Below are 20882 nucleotides of genomic sequence, written 5' to 3' on the forward strand. Positions count from 1 at the left end.
CAGAAAAAAAGTCCAGTAGTTTGCATCACTGAATATTAATGTCAGTCGTTTAACATCTGTAAAACAGTTGACAAGTTTTAATTGTTTTGTCATTTACACTCTATAATTCGCTGTAATTCACACTCAGCTTCTGTGAAAGGTAAACAACCCCGCCTACTTTGATTGGCCATGTCAATCATTTTGACATTGACAAGCGCTGTTGGACCGCTGAGGCAGGCCACACTAAAAATGTTGTAATCCTAACAACATTCAGAGAGCTGTATAATGGAGTACAGCAGAGAAGTGCTAGACTTTCAAATATTGGATGGGACAATTTTGCCATTTCTAATTATTGTCCCCCTCAATGTCTATGGTGGTTAGATCTTATAGTCTTATAGTGATGTTTGTGGGAGACATTGGTGGCAAATGGAGTCAGTTACAGTTTTTCTACGTCGCTTTGGTGCATTTCTCACATCATTATTCACATTTACAGTTAGTTCAATCTCCACAACATTTAAACATTTGTACACATCATAGTAGCAGTTTTTCATTCCTTCCAAGTCCAACACACTGCAAATGCATTTGGTCGCGCATCAATTGCTTTCATACAACTCTCTGCTGATTTATAGCATTATGATTTGCTTATGTCACGTCAGTCAAATAAAAGGAGCTGTATGCAAGATTGTGGCCAAAACTGGTACTGCAATCACTTTCAATTTAGGGTGTATCCCCGCCTTCCCGCATAACTCGAGGTTGCCAGATATGCTACGTAGGCTCAGGCTGCTACTAGAAGCTTCCAATTGCAAGTGACGAGTTCTACAGTGAGTGTAACAAAGTATTTCGGATTCATATTGAGATTTTTCGGGGTTTCGCAACGTTCTGTTTTTTTTTTTTATCCGATTCTGACACATTTGTATCTGCAGCTGTGGTAACTAGAGAACAGCTGGCAACCTGAATGCCACAACATTACTGAGTGCGTGATTGATAGATCGGTGGAGGGTGACGCATCAGAACAAAACAATATTGTAACTTGACAATATCAACATCAGTCAAGGGCTGCGACTTCACTTTTTAAATGACAATATCCTGGCCGGACTACTGTTGTCAGTGAAATAAGTATTTGAAATGAACATGATTTCTTAATGTCTAGTGACGTATCAGGGAAAATGTATGATTAATTAAAATAAATTTCTTGCATTCAGCTCCTTTACTTGTGAATGCTGAACAGTCATTCCATATAAAACTAATTAGTCTTCATTTCATTGCTTGAGTCATCACATACAAAAATGTTAAACTAGTTGTCAAAATCTGTCACACAAATTCTACATTTTTTTAAAATATTTTTTTTTATCCTAAATTGAACCATTTCTCTCAGTTGAACCTCAGCTTTCACTGATGAGAAGGGATGTGCATGAATGATTTATGCAATTTGTGCATGTATCTTGTATGTTCAGTTTCAATATGTACTGCAATATTACTTACTTAGTTGTGCACAGCTCTACCCAAAGGGCGTTTATGTTGGTTGTAAATAAGGGTGTATTTTTTCTTTTGCACAATGCTGTGAAAAAAAAAAAAAAGAATTGCAAAGAGCAAATGGCTGTGCAAATAGTATAGTGCTGTCCTGAGTATTTTCAGGTCGTCAAGATCTGACTTTTTTGCATTGGAAAACATTTACAGAGTAAACTGTCATAATGAAATGACAAAGCCATTTGATCTTGTTCATAAACAATGGTGTCAGGACTTTTCCAGCCCGTTCTCCTTTAGCGTCACATAGAACGCTATATGACAAAACGGCGCTATACTACGCACATGGCACCCTTTATCGTTAATATTCACGCGAACCCAAGGCGTCATAAATCCTTTAGCGTAATATGAGACTACCCTACCCCACACCTAAACCTAACCATCACAGCGCGTGTTATATTAACAATAACGGGTGCCATGTGCGTAGTATAGCGCCATTTTGTCATATAGCGTTCTATATGACGCTAAAGGATGCGAATACATTGGATTTTTCATAATTGATGACACTAACACTTTCATTGACATGAATACTTGCTTTTGAGGAATGAGCTATCCATTTTGAGCAAGTGACATGCTTTTGCAGGTTTTCAATAGGTTCGCAGTTGTCTGTACTAATTGTTTTGAGAACTGCATTAACTGTTGCGCAAATGTAAATAGTGATGTGAGAAATGCACCAATGCGACTGAGAAAAACTGTAATACATAAAACTTAAAAAAAATAAATAAATAAAAGCAACATTTTAAACAAAAAGCTTTATCAAAAGCAAGGTATGATCAGGTTCAGAATGATGATTCAAACATAGTTTGAGTAGTTTGAGTCCATCACCACCCCAAAAGTTTGCACAGTTTGTCCTAAATTGACATTTCATTCAGTAACATAAGGCAGTTTTGGTTTATATGCTGTTGTATGTTTGTTCATCATGTAAGCTGCTTCTTCTTCACTTGTTTTAGCACTCCTACCATATAACAATGACTTTACATTACATCTTTACATTGATTTTACATCTGTGCCCAGAGGGTAAAATAAACTCAGACTATTATGCAAAATTTATATTTTAAAAAATCCCTATAAACAGGCCATGAAATGGCATATGAAGTGATCACAAGAAATGCAATTAGAAGAAAAATAGTGGTTTACGAGGGAAAGAGAGCAAAAGAGGAGAACAATGCACCTTTTGGAAAACAAACAATCACCAATATTAAAAGTTTGGCTGAAATTCCCCCAACTGGGATTAGGACTGCTGGATAAAAACAAGGAATGCTGGGCATTGCTGGACTCGAAGTGCCCCATTATTCTCCAGCAATGATTGCTGTTACATAACTTATAAGAGCTAATAATAGAGCTACCTCTTTGTTTTTACTTTATGACCTGATATAGAAACAGCACTCAACCATAAAAACTCCTCTCGGTTTATCAAGGTTCACCCCCTTCTGCTTGAGTCAATGCACTCAGTGGGGATTCACAGCGCTGAGCATTTTCCTAAAGTTTCCTAAAGTTTTCCAGCAGAGATTTGAGAACACTCTGCAATCCTAATGCTTGCCACATTGATCCACTCCCCAAATACTGACTTCTTAGCACTAGTGAACAAAATACAGGAGGTGCCTCTTTGACTGATATGACTGTTAAAAGCAGTTTTGAGTATGTTACCTTTGGATACAGTGGTGCGTCGAGTTGTTCAAGGGTCAGATTTGCTAACGGCTTATCTAGTTTGCTAGAGCAAACTCTTCTGGCGTTAAAAACTACTGTCAGGATTCACTAAAGACGCAGTGAATAATTAGCGCTGAAAAGGCGTGGACAGGGTTATTTTTGTAGCTGACTTTATTTGCATATGCATTTGCAGGAGTTTCTCTCTCACCAGTGGACACTGTAATTGTGTCTCGGCATGCTACAATAAATGTTCAGCCTTTTTTCAAAGCTCACTTAGAGAGAAGTAACTAATTAGAGAGCACGACTACACTTTTGCATTTCTCGCAAAACTCAGCCAGGGTATTTCTTATGTGTTCAGATGGCTGTTCTGAGGTGAGTGAGTTTACATTTGCACAAGGGCCTCTGAGAAATCATGTAACAATTGGATAGAGAAGAAACGCAAATATGAAACAAACCAATTAAGAAACAACGGTACAAACAGATTAAGTACTTAAATGAAATGAACGACTTGCATGAAAAAAGAGATTAACAGGCGGAGCCGCTCACTGAGGGAGCGAGATGCTGATAGTTCAGTGCATATGGCAGTACCATTCAAAGAGCTATGATGACCATGATGCTTATAGCTCTGTAAATGGCGCTGCTATCTGCACCACACAAGTTCTTCCTGACCCTCTTCCTGTGGGTCTTTGCTGCGTCTTGGGTGCACAATAAATCCACTAACAGCCATGAAATTAAAAACACAAATCAAATATGGTACACCAAGATTACATTTGGCTTTTAAGAGGAATGGTGTAACAATCAGCCCCTTTGAGCTGGACGATTCCAAGCTAAGAGGGTGGAAATGAAAAATAGCAATGTCAGACTGAGTTATGAGTACTCTATCCATGTACACCCACTCAATGGCTCCCAAAATCCACACTCTAATCCAGCTGTTTATGCACCGAGCTGAGTGACATAATTCTCTCAAGTAGAATAATATTCCTGCCAGGAGCCACTTTCACTGAGCTTGTATTTAAATAAATGAAACATTAAATAATCCAATAATTTGAGCTCTCTTACCACTGTGTAAATATAAATGTTATATCAGGCAAATCCAATCATTTTAACATAAACTATCAAATACCACACACTGTTGAAAGTCATTGTGGAGCGACTGTTCAAACGAGCGTGACATATTTCAAGATAAGTTAAACCAGGCTTGAACATATGAGTGTATCTCGTGTAACATGGCAAAGCAAAATTAAGCACAAATAAGAACCTGTCATGGGGATTTAAATTAAAAAAGAAATGGCCTTAGCTACTATGTACTTAACCATTTGATGTCGGTGCATTGTAATTACATTTGAAATAGGCTACATGCATTTACGGTAATTAAAATTTACAATTACCCCTACCTGTAACTTAACACATACCCCAAAACCTCCATAACCTGTATAATAACCATAACCCCACCAAACATCCAACTTACTAGCAGTAAACATGAAAATTTTCTTTAAACAAAATATAAGTTTTTATTTTTTGGAAAATTGAAAGTAAGAAATGGCTATATATCTCAAAGATGTCTCAAAAGTAGCTGCAGAGTTGTAATTGCAGTATTTATACTGTGTTTTGAACACTGGGTAAAATCCATGTGCTCTCAGTTTTTTTTTTCTTATGACCTTGAAGAACCGCTCTTGTTAAAAGCACTTGATAAAAGCTACTTCTCCAGTCAAGCCAATTCTACAGTCAAGAGATCAAATGCCCTGACACATCTCATGAGACTTTGCAACAACAAATAAAAGTTGTTTCAAAGAAAATAAAAACATAAATAGCTTGATAAATGGTTACTACAAAATGCATTTACCCATATTATGAAGGTTATCTGTATGCGGTGTATTTTTTTTTTTCAAGATTGTTCCTCCCCTTGTGAAAAATAAATATACCAAAATACATTTATTTTATGCTAAGTATACAACAAATACATTTACAGATTCACGACATGTACTTAATATAAATACCCAGCAATTGTACTTTTGGCATACTAAATTGATATCCTTAAACTCTGCTAAATTGGAAAAAACTAATTTTGTACTTAATGCACTTTAGTTATCTGGAAATAGTGCTGAGGTCCAACTAAATATATTTGAAGTTTTAGGTGCACTTCAACTAACTTGCATTTAAAGATTGATATACAGTGATTATACTATGATATTCCAGGCTTAATATAAAGAAATGTGCATTGTACAACAAAGAAGTACTCCAAATTTATTTTTATTTTGATATTTATATCTGCAAGTCTCAAGTGATATGTCTCAAGTAAGTATGTTAATAGAATTGTAATAATCTTAGTATGAAATAAATTTATTTTAAATACATTTTGGTATGTTTTCACTATGAAAAGTGAAAAATGTCTGATCTTTATGAACCTAACAGCACTATAATATTAGGACCAAAACGAGAGAATGAAATCTGACTAGAAATGTCCATTTGACACATTTGTTCTCGAATGACACAGTACCTTGTGTCCACAACGCCCATAATAAGCCACCCAAATGTCTTGTTAGAAGCAATGGTCTCTCGGCTCTGGTCCTTTGTTTTCAAAAACCTGGGCTGCTAGGCCATTGATTTGCTATAATAACAGTCAAATTACCATAAGCTCAAGGCTGTGAACGTTTCATAGCTCTGGATACATCAGCCCAGACAATTAGAAGAATATTGATGTCTGATGTGAGTTCACTCACGGCCCGGCACGGCACTCCTCTGAGGTACGTTTGTGCATGTCACGTTGAATAAAGTGTGTTCCACCGGTACAGGGAGATAATAATTCACTCTCAATGCTGAATAATAATGTTCTCTTATGCTAACACAGACTTAGCTGCCCCTGACTTCCTGTTTAAATGCCCTCTTCTCAATTTATCCCAGCTATTGATCTTTAGAAACTTGTGAACTGAGAAGAAAGCCTCAAAACTTTCTGAGGTGATGAGACATCAACACTGGAAGTAAACATGAGTGAAACGGCAATTATTGGCAAAAGATAATTTAGCAAGACCTGTGTTAGAGGAATGCGGTCCTCACATGGTTCAACCACGAGCGTGTGCTCATTAGAAGGAAAGTGGGAGCCTGTCTCATGGAAACAAGCTATGAGCATATATGACACCTCAATCATGATACTTAGATCTGTTTTTTAATGCTTTGATATAGAGGTGGGTGATATAAGTAAAGCAAAACAAGGCTGTACATCATGATATCGAGCCTTAAAAATGGTTTGCTAACATTTTAACAAACAGTGCTAGCATAATGAACACACTCATGCTAAAGTTGACTAAAAAGAGGAATAAAAAATCCTCTTTTGGAAATTGATCTTAATGCCTTTATTTAAAAAAAAGAGGAAAAGTCCAACCTTTAAGGACACCAATTTTAATTGTGAATGAATAATGTATCGTAAACAAGTAAATGTTGTTCCATAAGTCAGGACACCCTTGTGTTAAATTTCCATAGAGGAAGGCAGATTTTTATTTTTAAAGGCCAGTTATTTAATGGATCCAGGATACTATGCATCGTGATAAAGTTCCCTTGCCTTTGGAATTAAAATAGCCCCACATCATCACACACCCTTCACCATACCTAGAAATTTCCATAAGATCATCTCTCAATGCAAATAAAACCAGCTATAGGCTAACCGAAATAAAACCATGCCAATCTCTAGGTGATGATGAGGGGCTATTTTAATTCCAAAGGAAAAGGGAACTTTATCATGATGCACAGTCTCCTGGATCCATTAAATAACTGGCCTTTAAAGTGGTTATATAATGGTACATGCACTTTTTAAGTTGGTTGTACTGAAATGTGTGTTGCCTGTACACAGCCATCATATAAAGATACAAATCTATCCAGTGTTTTTGTTTTAGGCCACGTGTACACAAAGCCGGGTATTTAGCGAAACTAATATTTTCCTCCTCTCCGTTTTCAAAAATAACATTGTTCACACACCCGCATAAATACGCCGTCGAGCGCCATCATATCTATACCAAACCTATTGGCGGCAGTGTAGGGGTTAAAGATAAAGCCATGCAAGCCAATCAGAATCCTCAGAATCGACAAGAGAGAACCTAAAACGCCGTTTCTCCCAGTTCACACGACAACACATAACCAGCGTTTCCAGAAATCTCCACTTTGGCCGGAGATTTTAGAAATAATTGTTTTCTGTGATAAAAATGGGGTTTTCGTGTAAACAAGAGGCCAATCAGCAGGGAAATATCTGCGTTTACCCTTCGTGTAAACGGGGCCTTAATCTCCTTATATGTTTTTCCCAGTCTCGGTACCAACTATTCATGATCCTGCAGGGTTCCAGACTGCGACCATTTTTTGAGAATGTGCGAGTTAAAATTTCATGTGGTCGCATATGTGCGAGTGGACGCTCGCGCAACCGTTGTATCAGCTGTTTCAGTCCGTAACTTACTGTATGTTCAAAATGAACGAGTAGGCTACATCATGAATCCATTTTCCAAATCGTGTTTTTGACTTATCCTGAATCACTACAGTATGCCTATGATAAGTGTTTATATTCGGACTATTTTATCCCAGGGTCGACTCGGATGCGGAGTTGCCCAGTGCCTGTGTGACTCACCATAGACATTAAAGAAGAGAAGTAGCTCCAGCTACAGTGTTCTTCCTTTTATTTATTGACGAACGTAGATGTCACGATCCTTAGATTGTATATAATTCAAATGTAAAATGCTTAAAATTACAGATTAAAATTACTGTCCAAAATCCATGAAAATCCTGAAATTTGCAATGATAATTACTATGTTACAGATGCTGCAACCCAGAAAGCCTTTGCTAGCTTTGGTCCATTAAAACCACTATTCATCAGCATGCATTGATTAATCCCACGGCATGCAGAAAAAAAAGGTGCGACCAAATCATATGCTGGTGCAACCAACTGAGAAAGTTGGTAGCACCAGTGCAACCAGTGGAAAAGTTAGTATGGAGCCCCATCCTGCTGCACCTCCAGAAGAAGTGAGTTTTTACATTACAGTACGATGTTCTCAAATTAATAAACCCACGTTTATAATGAACAACGCGATATGGTTATTGTGTTATTACAAACTGAGTACACATACATCAGTATACACATTCGTAGATCTCACTAAGTTACTCTAACATTACCCTGTCAGTACATACAAAGATAGATCAAAGTGACATTACGTTAACCAACCAGGCTGTTGTGATGTTGTTCCCTCATCACTCTCTTATGTAAATTGCATGAAGGAGACTTACACTGAAAGCAATGTACCTATAGCATATTTACTGCACTATAAACAAGCACAATCCAAGGTATCATTCAAGGTGTTATAAGGAGTTTGTTCAAACCCCTAACCAAAGTGATGTTTACCTTTAGTAATTAATAGAGACTTTTTTTTTTTTTAAAGAACACAATATTTGAACCTTTTGAAAGTTTCATAAAGAACATGATAATTGGATTGCACGATTATAGACTATGATCCACCTGTGCAGGAATACTGAATGAATGAACCCGTTCACAGCGGCAGCGGTAAACAAAAAAGCGGAATAATGAAAGCGTCATTATTGGCTCACTAAAGCATGAAGTAGTATCTAGCGCAGAATAAATCTGCATTTACATAAAGGACACACACAAATACAAGCACGCATTACAAACCATTAAGCCTTTTAAATGGAAATGACAGATGCCATGCTGAAAGAATATGAGACGAAGTCAGATGCTGAAAGAAACCTTGAAGTGATGGGAAGGAAAAGTGTGTGTGTGTGCGAGCGTGAAAAGGACTCACTTGAGAACTCCCCACACAGCACTAGACAGGAACAGGCCTAGTGTTGCAGAACCAGAGGAGCAGTTTGGAGGCAGAGGAGCAGCCGCTGGAGGAGAGGAGGACAGGGGGCAGCAGAGGGCAGCAGGACACATGAAGGACAGAGAGGAAGAAACAGGAGGAGAGAACAGGACACGCAGGTTATTTCCATCCGGATTGATTCATTATTTTTAAACAACAACAAAAAATTACTAGGAGGGAGAATTGAAAGGGCAAATAGAAGGTCTGAGGATTATATTGGCCATACAGACAGTGATGCTTGCCTGACATTTTGATTGGGAAAACATGAATAGGCTATCTGAGTAAAAATTTGAACAGTCTGTCAAAGTAGCTACAATAAGTGTAAATTCACAGGGATCAGGACACATTCTCACATCAGTGTGCGCAGGTTTTCTATGCAAATACACACAAATGGACGTCTTTGACCATTACACAAAGAGTATTTTGCCATGGTTTCCACATTTTTGAGATCATGTTCTGTTAAAAACAGTCATGGATTGCTCTTAATCTCAAGACTCATGTGTTTTTGTCTGTTCTATTTCCCATCTACCTATTATTACAAGTGTTGTTGTGTGAATTTCCCTTAAATGAGAACAGACCGAAGATCTTCGTTCAGTTGGGTGGACGTACACGACCAATAAAGTTTGTGGTCGTTTACTTACTTACTTAAGATATTAATACTTTCATTAAGCGAGGATGTATTCATTTGTTCAAAATTGACAGTAAAGACTTTAACATTGTAACAAAAGATTCATATTTCAAATAAGAAAGTTACTTAGGGCCAATCCCAATTCTACCCCTTACCCCTTCACTTTCCCCTTCCCCTCCGTTTTGCGCGTCCACGTGAAGGGGTAGGGCTGTCCCAATTCTCTTTTGGTTGGAGGGGGAGGGCTAGGGGGAAGGGCCAGATAGCCCTTCAAACGAAGATTTTTCGGGAGCACACTTCAAACGAAGGGGTATGAGAAGTGTCACTGCTAACCCAGGCTGGCTGCCCAAGCGACAAAGGAGACCCATAAATTTAAGTATTTGTGGCTTTAATAAGTATTATAACGACAAATAATGATTTGCTGTATGTTACATTCAATATTGTGTTCATATTTACGGTCAGTTTCTTCACAGAAACGTTTGTAAAAAAAAAAAAAAAAAAAAAAAAAAAAAAAAATCGCTAAAATTACTGTAGTTTGCTAACGATAGTCCTGCAACATATTTTCGTTGTCTCCGTTGTTTCCTGCGAACTTCACAAGATAAATGCAAGAAAATAGCTGTAACCCACGCGACTGAGATAACTGCAGCTGTCGACGGCATCTTGGAAGTTGTGATAAACATCGGTGCATCTCCTGTGACGTAGGCGCTAGCGACGACTTATAATGACGTTTAACGGAGGCGTAGTGGTGTCCCATTTCTTAGGGGAATATTTTCACCCCTACGCATTGCCACTCTGTTTCAAGGGTCAAGGGGAAGGCGAAGGGGTAGGGCTAGGGGAAAGTGAAGGGGTAAGGGGTAGAATTGGGATTGGCCCTTATAGTCAGTAGAGTGTCTCTTGTGGATCATCAAAATAAATATTTAGCAGATATTCAGCAGAAAGTCTACTAATATTATGCTACTACTCTAATGAGAGTTAGTAGACATGTAGGTGTAACATTACAGAATGTTTTTAACGGACCATCAAAATAAAGTGTTTTTGAAAAAAAAAATCAATTAAAATACTAAGCAGCTCAACTGGTTTCAACTTTGATAAGAAATGTTTCTTAAGCAGCAAATCAGCATCTGAACGATTTCTGAAGAATCACGTGACACTGAAGACTGCAGTAATGATGTTAAAAAAATATTAAAATAGAAACCAGTTATTTTAAATTGTATTAATATTTCACAATATTACTGTTTTACTTTATTTTTGATCAAATAAATGCTGCTTTGGTGAGAATAACAGACTTCTTATACAACTGTTGAATAGTAACATAGCTTGAATGCTATAGAACAAGTTACAATGTAAATATTGGCATTGGGTTAGGCATTTAAAAAGTCCTAGTGCCCAAGTTTATATAAAAATATGAGCTTAAAAAAACAAGAATAAGAGATATTTAAAGAAAAGAAAGAAAAAGAAATATGTTATAATTAGAAAAATCTGTTTCACTGTATAAAGAAAGTATTATTCTTTGGGGTGTTGTAAATGATGCTGTATTCCAAGTTTATTAGCTGAGAAAGCATAAGGTTATTGTAATAAATTAAGTTTATAAAGAAACGTGCTACAAACAAACAACCAAAACACATGCAAGGCAATGTAGGTTGGGCATGACGGTGAACAAATTGTGACCGCTTTGATATGTCACTACTTGCTACTCATGAAAAACTCAATGAGATCAATGCTAGACCTTGTGTCAATGTACACACACACAATCAATAAGATATGGAAAACTTTAGCATAAAGTTCATCCCACTTTAAGCAAAGTAAACACCTCTCAATGAATGAGAACTTGACAGATTGCCATGGCTTTTATGTGCCATGTAAACAGCTCTTTTCCGGGTTTTGAGTAGGTGGCACTTAAAATACACAGTATCTATGGTTCCTCTTTGTTGGCTTCATAATAGGCCAATAACATAAATTACTCAAACACAGATGCTCACAAGGGACCCAAGAATAATTGCATGACTCACTGTGCTGCCTCTCATAAAGGTTATGGATCAACGTTCAATCTCCAAGCTGATGATAAGGACGCCATTCATATATGTGCGCGTCAAAGCAAACAGTGCTGACGCGTAGACTTGTAGACCTCTGTAATGAAATCCTAACTCCTGCCTTTAAAAAGTCTGGCATCAATAAATAGTGCAAGTCAACTCTCCCTGCAGAAACCTTAAGCCAAGTGTAATAAAAATTGATGCACACCGGCAGTATGAATATAAGAACTCTGAAGGTGCACTTCCCTCATCTCAGACGTCACATCTTGAGTAAAAACAAAACCAGTTTCAATACACTGTCTTTGCACTGTAAAGGTGGCTATACTGAGGCCAATCACTATTCAGTATGCAAATATTGCAGTAACACATTTGACTTGATTGGAAAATGAGAGTTTGATGGGCTTAATTGTGATGCAATTAAAGTCATAGGCCATAAAACAGGCTGCTTTTTTTTTTCTTGGTTGTCTTTTTGGAGAAAATGTGACCACGGTCAAGGTCTATTCCTAAATCATTTTAATAAATCAGAATCCATGACATGTATTTACCAAATTTCAGTGAGAGCAAAACCCTAATTTCATAACTACAGTGTATCACTTACTATAAAAGCCACAGAAGTATGTAGTGAAGTGTGCCCACATTTAATCTAATTTCTTGCTAGCACAAGTGCACTGACAGCACCAATCAGGAAAAAAACTTCACTAAAAATGACAAATAAGATATTGCTTCCTTTTCACTGGGCATTTTGTTTGATCTGGCTGTCAGTCCTTGTTTCATTTTGAGGAAGTTTATTTTCAAAAAGCAAAGCACTTGAGGCATGCTGCTCGTCTACGTCTGAACATTGGTAAGAGCTGACATATGTGTTATGTAGTTTCAGTCTGAGGTTTGTTGAAGAAAACATCCTGTCCCGAGTGAGAGATCGCTCATCCAAGATAACATATGCTTATAATCAAAATCCAGACCCAAGAGCGGGAAAATACTTAATCAAATGCAAAACCAATACGATGGCCTCATTTACGCCGACCCCTCTGTAAATTGTACGACATGCATGAACGATAACGACACAGGTAAATGATATTGTTGAAATCACTTTCAGAATGATTTTTTTCCCAGCTTTTTCATTCAGAACGCATCTGGCTTTAAAGAGCTAGAGAATTTAAAGCGGCAGATGACATAACTGTAGTTTGCACTAACAACAGCTTAAACAGAGCGTTATCATATGCTGGTGTGGACCATAGACTATATATATATATTTTTTTTTTTATTATTTATTTATTTTTTTTTTCTGCTGTAAAGTTGGGCATATTGTCACGGTTCGATACAGTTAGACATCGGATACAGTCAGTCACATGCGATCCACACTCCAATCCAGAAGGGGGCGATACATTACCCGCACATTACATTACCCGCACATTACAATTGCTAAACATCACAACAAGAAAAACAGCAGAAGAAGAAACATTTAATCTATGCAAAAACCCAAAACATGGCAACAAGAGTTTGCTAGTAGCCTATACGCTGAGGTTTGCGTCATTTTTTGTGCTCCACAAACTTCACATAAAGGAACCCGGGTTGGCAGAAAGCGGCATCCTGATTGTTTTCTTTATTTTACAAAAGCACAAGGTTTGGTTTTGTTTTTTTGTGAGTGCACACAGATAAAATAGTTAAGAGTTTTAAATGATGTCTTACTCTTATTAGTAAGTTTTAAGTTGTTAATTAGGTAGAAAAAGACAACAGAAGTGCAAAAAGTTTTATTTTTCATTATTTTATTTATTTTGTACTTTTATAACACAGGAAATGCTTTTCAGTTTTGAGCAAATACTCTTTTTCTGTTAGTGCTTAGTACACTTAAGGAGGTTGTACTGCACCAATGACCTCAGGGGGGACTAAATGCTGCTTTGAAACAAATTGTAATTTGTACTGTGAGTTCAAAATAAATAAAAAGATTTTTTTTCTTCCAGTTGCACTAAACTCCTATCAAACCGTGACCCCAAATCCAAGGTACACACTACACTGTGACTTCTGTGTACCACTATACCCCTAATAGTTATCATTACAGTTTCTTTATAAAGTACTTTGTGTGAAAGGGCCTTTGCGTAGTCCATAGCTAAAGTCATCAAAAACATAACTGTTTCCCTTCATAAACTCAATGGGTCATACATCAATATTAATTTTACAAGCAAAAACACTGCAAGCTGGATGGTTTTACAGGGGCTGGAGACAAGAATTATACCTTTAAAATATGAGGCATGAGTTTGAACTGGCATCAGTGAAAGCGCAATGCTCTATTAGACTGAGTTTTGAGTTTGCTTCTGAATGGCTGATGATGTGCACAAAAGCCAACTGTCATCGGCATTGGCTGTGTGTTGTGCCGTGAAACGCATTTCCATCATTGCAGACAGGACTCACTCACGCAGACATGCATGTAATCTGTCTCTCACTGAAACTCATATATCACTGCAGCTCAAGCGCAGCTAACGCATAAAACTGCTGTTGGTTTTTGTAGCGCCACCCGGGTGTTATGTAGCTAAACTCTGCTTTGCACGCGCACTATGTGCTAACGTTTGTTGGGCAAAGCTTTTCGCAAACCAAAACCTAATTAGCTGCCTTGCTGTTTATGATTTAGAGATATAGAGCATCAGCTGATTGCAATTGAGTTTAACATTAGCATAATGCTAAGCTAACAACACAACAATTATGTGACCCATCTTTCTACAGTAACAATGCATCACAAACTTGTAGTGTAAACAGCCTTGTTGTTTATACCTAGATTGATCTAGTTTTGTTATGTAGATGGGGTGTCAGGGTGAGGAAATGACTAATCTTTCAGGAAGAAGCTTTTAAACAGACTGTCACTGAAATGTGCTGACTGGTTCATCGTGATGTGCCCATGAGATGTTTGAACGATTGATATCTCAAGTGAATATACCAGCAGACTGTGCAGTGTGATATGTAGGTTTCATGCCTCCCCAGACCTCATTTTAGATACAGCTCAATGCTCTCATCTCTCACAAACCTCTAATGTGTTCAGTGCATAATGAGTTTATGGGTCAATGACAAATAAGGATGTCTAGGATGCTGGGAAGGTGAAATCCTTGAAAAATCTACCTTTAAATATGTGTGCTAGGTTATTAGGAATTACTGTTTTTGTTTACTGACCACAACAATATATATATATATATATATATATATATATATATATATATATATATATATATATATATATATATATATATATTAGAAATGTAAAACTTAATAAATTAGATTAAACATTTTTTTAAAAATGAATCCATCTGACTAACTAGTCCCACAAATTAAAAAAAAAAATCTAAAATCAAACCACATTGACTATGATTTTATATTTGATATTGATATTTAGATAAATCACATTAATATCTAAATATTTATATTAATTATTGTTATGTAATATTTGAATAATAATAAAAAAATGCTTCAATTCTTTTTTTTAAAGAAGTAATAATAATATCATGACAAACTAATAATGCCAAAATTTTGTTTTAAGGAATATCAGTATTTTATGAGATATTTTTTTTACACCACCTAGACATTTTTAACTCTTAAGGCCACCATTAAGGCCTCATTAAGGCGTGTAACCCATTGTTGGTGAGTGTAATGTTTCAAGTTTAGTTCATGTTATTTCAAGTAAAGTCAAGCCAATTCACGCTTTGTCAAGTATTTTGTTGATTTTGTATCTGAAGAGTTCAGATGCAAAAGCCTCTAAATGTCATTTCAAATTTTCCTCTTTAATGATGATTTTATCAAACTTGTATATTTCAGTTCAGTAATTTCACTTAAATGGCAATGATAATTATCTATTAATTGTTATTTAAGTGAAATTACTCAACTTAAATATACAAGTTTGATAAAAATCATCATTAAAGAAGAAAATTTCAAATGGCATTTAGAGGCTTTTGCATCTGAACTCTTCATCTGTTAACGTTTTCAATAAAACTGCACAAGGGTTCACTTCAGTGGACTGTGTTACACATACTTTCATTCAGAAATTGAAAACATGTTAATCATAAAATATGACGGTTTTCAAGCCACTGTCAGTATGAATTCCATTGAATAATCCAGACGAAAACAAAATGATTGTCACAACATTGACTCATATATAATAGCTCTGCAAGTTTATTCTAGGAATGGATTTTGATGCAGTCTGTCAGAAATGATTGGGCTTCCTCATTAAGCCAACCATAACTTTCACATATAATTCTTAATAGGGGTGATTTATGACATGCAGTACGAGCCAGAGACCTCAGCCCAACACAAACACAAACCTCTCAGAGCAGCAGACACCACATTTACTTTTCCGCCTGGCCCACATTAAATCACCCACACAAAAGCCATTTATTTTTAATCAGGTGTGTGTGTTCTTGTCCTGAGAGAGTCATACTGAAAGAACAATGAAGAATCCACTAGATCAAAAAATAGTGCTGATGTTAGATCAGGACCCTGGAGCATTTCTAGGCATTCACGACTCGAAATCAAGTTTCTAAAGCAAGTGCTGCTAACTCAGTCAATATTTCTGCCGTTCTTTGCGATTCCATTTTTCAAACGTTAGTTTGAATTGTTGCTGTTAGAGCATAAATAATACGTGTAAAATTATAAAGCTCAAAGTTCAATGCCTAGCGAGATAGTTTATTTAACAGAAGTCTTCTTTCAAAGCCTACAGCGAACGTCCGGTTTGGACTACATCCCTCTTCCTTTTTTAATGACGTAATTAGAACAGTTTTTTGACTAATCTCCGCCCACAGGAATACCTATAGAACATATTACTAATCAAAACTCGTGTACGCGTGTAACTAAGGTAGGAATAAACAATGGCCTTATTTTAAAAATTCAAAAACACTATTGTTAATTCGACAGACGGAAAAAAAAAAACATATACCACAAACTTTTATAACAGTTTGTAACATTTAACATTACAATTTAACCAATTAAAAGTATGACAACTACTAAATAAACAGTTTTTTTTTACACGCGAAACATGAACACATATTATATTGCCAGGAGCAGGTGGCCAATAGAGGGGGCTAGGGGGGCGCCCCCCTCGATGAGCCAGACCACAGTTTATGAGCCAAATGCAATAAATAAGTAAATACATAAATCATGTATACAAATTGTCAATATTAGTGTGTTTGAGATGTTAAATGCACCCAGTATGTGAAAAATAAAATAGAAATTCAATAGAAATTTCTACACGTCCCCTTCCTGTAGTGCACGTGATCAGCTCTGGAGTGCTGCAGATATCGCCCCGGGAAGGCGGGTCTCTGGAGCAGCTTAGCCAATCGCTGATTTAAGATAAATGTTTGACAAAAACTGTAGCCAATCAGCAAGCTCAAACTCTAGTCAGCTATGGGCGATTCTTGTAGCGCCCCAAGCAAGCATGCGGCCACTCCTGCGCCCATGCGCACCACTACTAAAGTCAGGACAAGTCTTATTTATGTACATGTGGAATATTTGCTAGAAAAATCACTCAAAATTGGGTAACACTTTATAATAACTACACGCTAATAATCATTAGTTAAGCATGAGTAAACCATTAATTCATTATTCATAAAGCATTAATAGACATTAATAAGCAGTTCATAAATACAGCTATAAATGCTTTCTTCTTGATTTAAAAGCATATCTATAATTTGTTAAATTATTGTATTTTCATCCTTTATTAATGATCAATTTATCATTTCTAAATGAAGAATTGCATTTTTTTATAAACCAGTTATTTAAGAGTTTTCCGTGGTTCATACGATTACTTAGAGCGAGTAAGTAAATGATTAATAAACTATTTAAATGTACATTCATACTTCTTATTATTCAGACATATAGTGATGGTTACTTAATGTGTTAATAAATGCTTTATTAACATGTATTAATGCTTTAATTAAGGATTAATTTGGGTAGTTATAAAGCATTTAGTAGTGGTCAGTTAACTATTTTTGTGACCTAATCTAAAGTGAGGACTAGTCATGCCTTGTAAAGCATTTTTAAAGGCTGTTAAATATTTCTATGTTCTGTATCACTGTGTTGTGTTTGTTACATTTTACTGTTTAGAAGATTGACGAGTCTTTAAATCGCCTTTATAAATGCTTTACAAAGCATGAATAGTCCTCACTTTAGATTAGCTCACAAAAATAGTTAACTAACCACTACTAAATGCTTTATAACTACCTGTATTTACTACATTTACTTACACTTTCCAAGTGGTCTTATAAATGACTGACAACTCTTAAACAACTGGTTTGCAAATAATGTTATACTTCATTTACTGTAGAAATTATTAATTGATCATTAACAAAGTATGAAAATACAATCATTAAACGCATTATAGATATGCTTATAAATCAAGAAAAAAGCATGTATAGCTATATTTATAAACTGCATATTAATGTCTATTAATGTTTTATAAATGATGTATTAACTGTTTACTCATGCTTAACTAATGATTAATAGCGTGCAGTTATTATAAAGTGTTACCCAAAATTGTTGTGGGTAATACTTTTTTATTTAATCAGCTAATTAAGTAATCACTAAGTACTGTATATTGTTTGAATTCAATTTCAAATGGAAAGTTTATGCAATACGTTTGTTTTTGTGCAAGAATGCCTCAACCTTTTAATATTGGCATTAAATACTTTTTCACAGAGCACTGGTATCCTTAAATTGTATTTGGGTGGTTATTATAATAAGAAATGTTAATTATATACTCTTTCCAACACCCTAGGTCGCTTTACAATAGGTTAAGAAAAAAAAAAAACCCCTCAACATCAAAGATGGCAGAAAGTAATATTCAGAGGTTACTTACAATAATCTCTTACAATATCCATAACAAGGCAGAGGCCTACATCAAAGCGTACAAAAATAAGCATGTCATGGTGGAACCTTTAAATATTGTGAGCTGAAGAGTAATATTCAGATTTTTTTAAAGTGTTTTTAAGAGGTTTTTCATGGAGAGAAGGGTGGATGCTTGACGGATGTCTTGAGGAAGAGCATGCCACAATGCTAAAAGACCTGAGTCCCATGGGTACTAGACTATTGAAAATGCCAAATATGATACAGCCCCACCTAAGATATTTTTTACCAGCTGCCACTGTATATTGCACACTGTAAACACAATCAAAGCTTCAAAACAACATGAAGAACGGCACCTTTAACACAACAAGGAAAACAGTTTAGTTGAAAACTGATCTGAAAACTGATGAAGTAGCTGATCTGTGTGTTTAGGATCCTTTACATTTGTATGTACTTTCTGCACTAAAACTGAACATGAAAAATGATGAATATGTATATGAGGATTTACAAACGAACCCCTTCAATTATTCTACGACAACTCAAGGGACAAGAATTAAACAGCGGCTATTAATGCCTGAACTATATCGCTACTGATTATTAATTAAAGTAATGCAGCTGAAGCCAGTTATTAGACAGATGCATTAAAAACTCCACAAAACAAATTAGAGTCTTAATGTATGCATATATACAGTATATACAGATCTCCACAGGGGAAGTAGTATATGCAATAAAATATTTTTTTTGTCTAGTACACTGCAAAACATTCAGTGCCTTTTAGATTATAATCAATAACACCCACCCACCTATTTACACACACGCACCACCCCCTAGACACACACACACACACACACACACATTCAAATTTGAACAGTTTTATTGGATACATAATTTGATATGCAAGTCATAAAGTCAAATATTTATATATTACAACACACTTTAATTTGGTGGACAAATGTTTAATAATAATGGGCCTGCTGTTATCTTGGGTCTGTAAATATATATATATATATAAATATAAAAATTCAAAACTTCAAATTCAAACATAAATTAACACAGTCAGTTTTAATGTATATTAAATAAAGGAATAGATCAAGGCGAGACAAAATTGAGAAATACGTCATGGATCCATTAACCTTAAAACTGCGGTCTGTAGATTTGTTTGGGTTAAAAATGATCCAAAATACATATTTGAGAAAATACATAACCAGCCAATGTTCAAAACTATCTGCTTGCCTTAGCTCGATTCAAAGCGGTAAGCTTGTAATAATGTTTTTTAATTCCAGTGGTACTGGTGGATTTCTACTGGAGATTCAAATGTCTTTGTATCATTACCTCACATCTGTACACATAAAGAAGAGTCTTGGCTAGTAGACTTTATTGAGACATCACCTCACATCTGTACACATAAAGAAGAGTCGGTAACGCTTCCTTTTACAGTCCAGTTACCCATGTATGTACTTATTTTAGTAACTACAATTACTGGGTAATAACTAGTACTAACCCTGAACCAACCCCAAAACCTACCCCTGTTCCATGTACTTACCTTATACAAGCCAGTACTTTCTAGGTAAGTACACTGTAAGTACACTGTAAGTACTGTACTGTAAGAGTCTCGGCTAGTAGGTTACCGGCTAGTAGGTAAACCGTTACCGAAGAGTCTCGGCTAGTAGACTATATTGAGTCATTACGTCACATCTGTACACATAAAGAAGAGTCACGGCTAGTAGGCTATATTGAGTCATTACATCACATCAGTACACATAAAGAAGAGTCACGGCTAGTAGGCTATATTGAGTCATTACGTCACATCTGTACACATAAAGAAGAGTCACGGCTAGTAGGCTATATTGAGTCATTACATCACATCTGTACACATAAAGAAGAGTCTCGGCTAGTAGACTATATTGAGTCATTACATCACATCTGTACACATAAAGAAGAGTCACGGCTAGTAGGCTATATTGAGTCATTACGTCACATCTGTACAAATAAAGAAGAGTCTCGGCTAGAAGACTATATTGAGTCATTACGTCACATCAGTACACATAAAGAAGAGTCACGGCTAGTAGGCTATATTGAGTCATTACATCACATCTGTACACATAAAGAAGAGTCTCAGCTAGAAGACTATATTGAGTCATTACATCACATCTGTACACATAAAGAAGAGTCACGGCTAGTAGGCTATATTGAGTCATTACATCACATCAGTACACATAAAGAAGAGTCACGGCTAGTAGGCTATATTGAGTCATTACATCACATCTGTACACATAAAGAAGAGTCACGGCTAGTAGACTATATTGAGTTATTACGCCACATCTGTACACATAAAGAAGAGTCTCGGCTAGAAGACTATATTGAGTCATTACGTCACATCTGTACACATAAAGAAGAGTCACGGCTAGTAGGCTATAT

The 20882-nt window shown here is 36.1% G+C and overlaps 1 protein-coding gene across 3 annotated transcripts in view; it reads right to left on the reverse strand.

Moving 5' to 3' along the window:
- htr4 (5-hydroxytryptamine receptor 4) overlaps window positions 1-20882 on the reverse strand; it is a 132006-nt gene that overhangs the window by 16732 nt on the left and 94392 nt on the right. The window contains exon 7 of one of the 3 annotated variants that reach the window (XM_039654408.2): window positions 8940-9024. The exons of the other annotated variants lie outside the window; for them this stretch is intronic. Within the exon in view, the coding sequence (XP_039510342.2) occupies window positions 8961-9024 (64 nt within the window). The 3' untranslated portion in view covers window positions 8940-8960. The remainder of the gene's footprint in view (window positions 1-8939; window positions 9025-20882) is intronic. 3 annotated transcript variants of the gene reach the window in all.

Source organism: Pimephales promelas, chromosome 9, assembly GCF_988280905.1.
Source record: "Pimephales promelas chromosome 9, fPimPro1.hap1.1, whole genome shotgun sequence".
Taxonomy (NCBI): domain Eukaryota; kingdom Metazoa; phylum Chordata; class Actinopteri; order Cypriniformes; family Leuciscidae; genus Pimephales; species Pimephales promelas.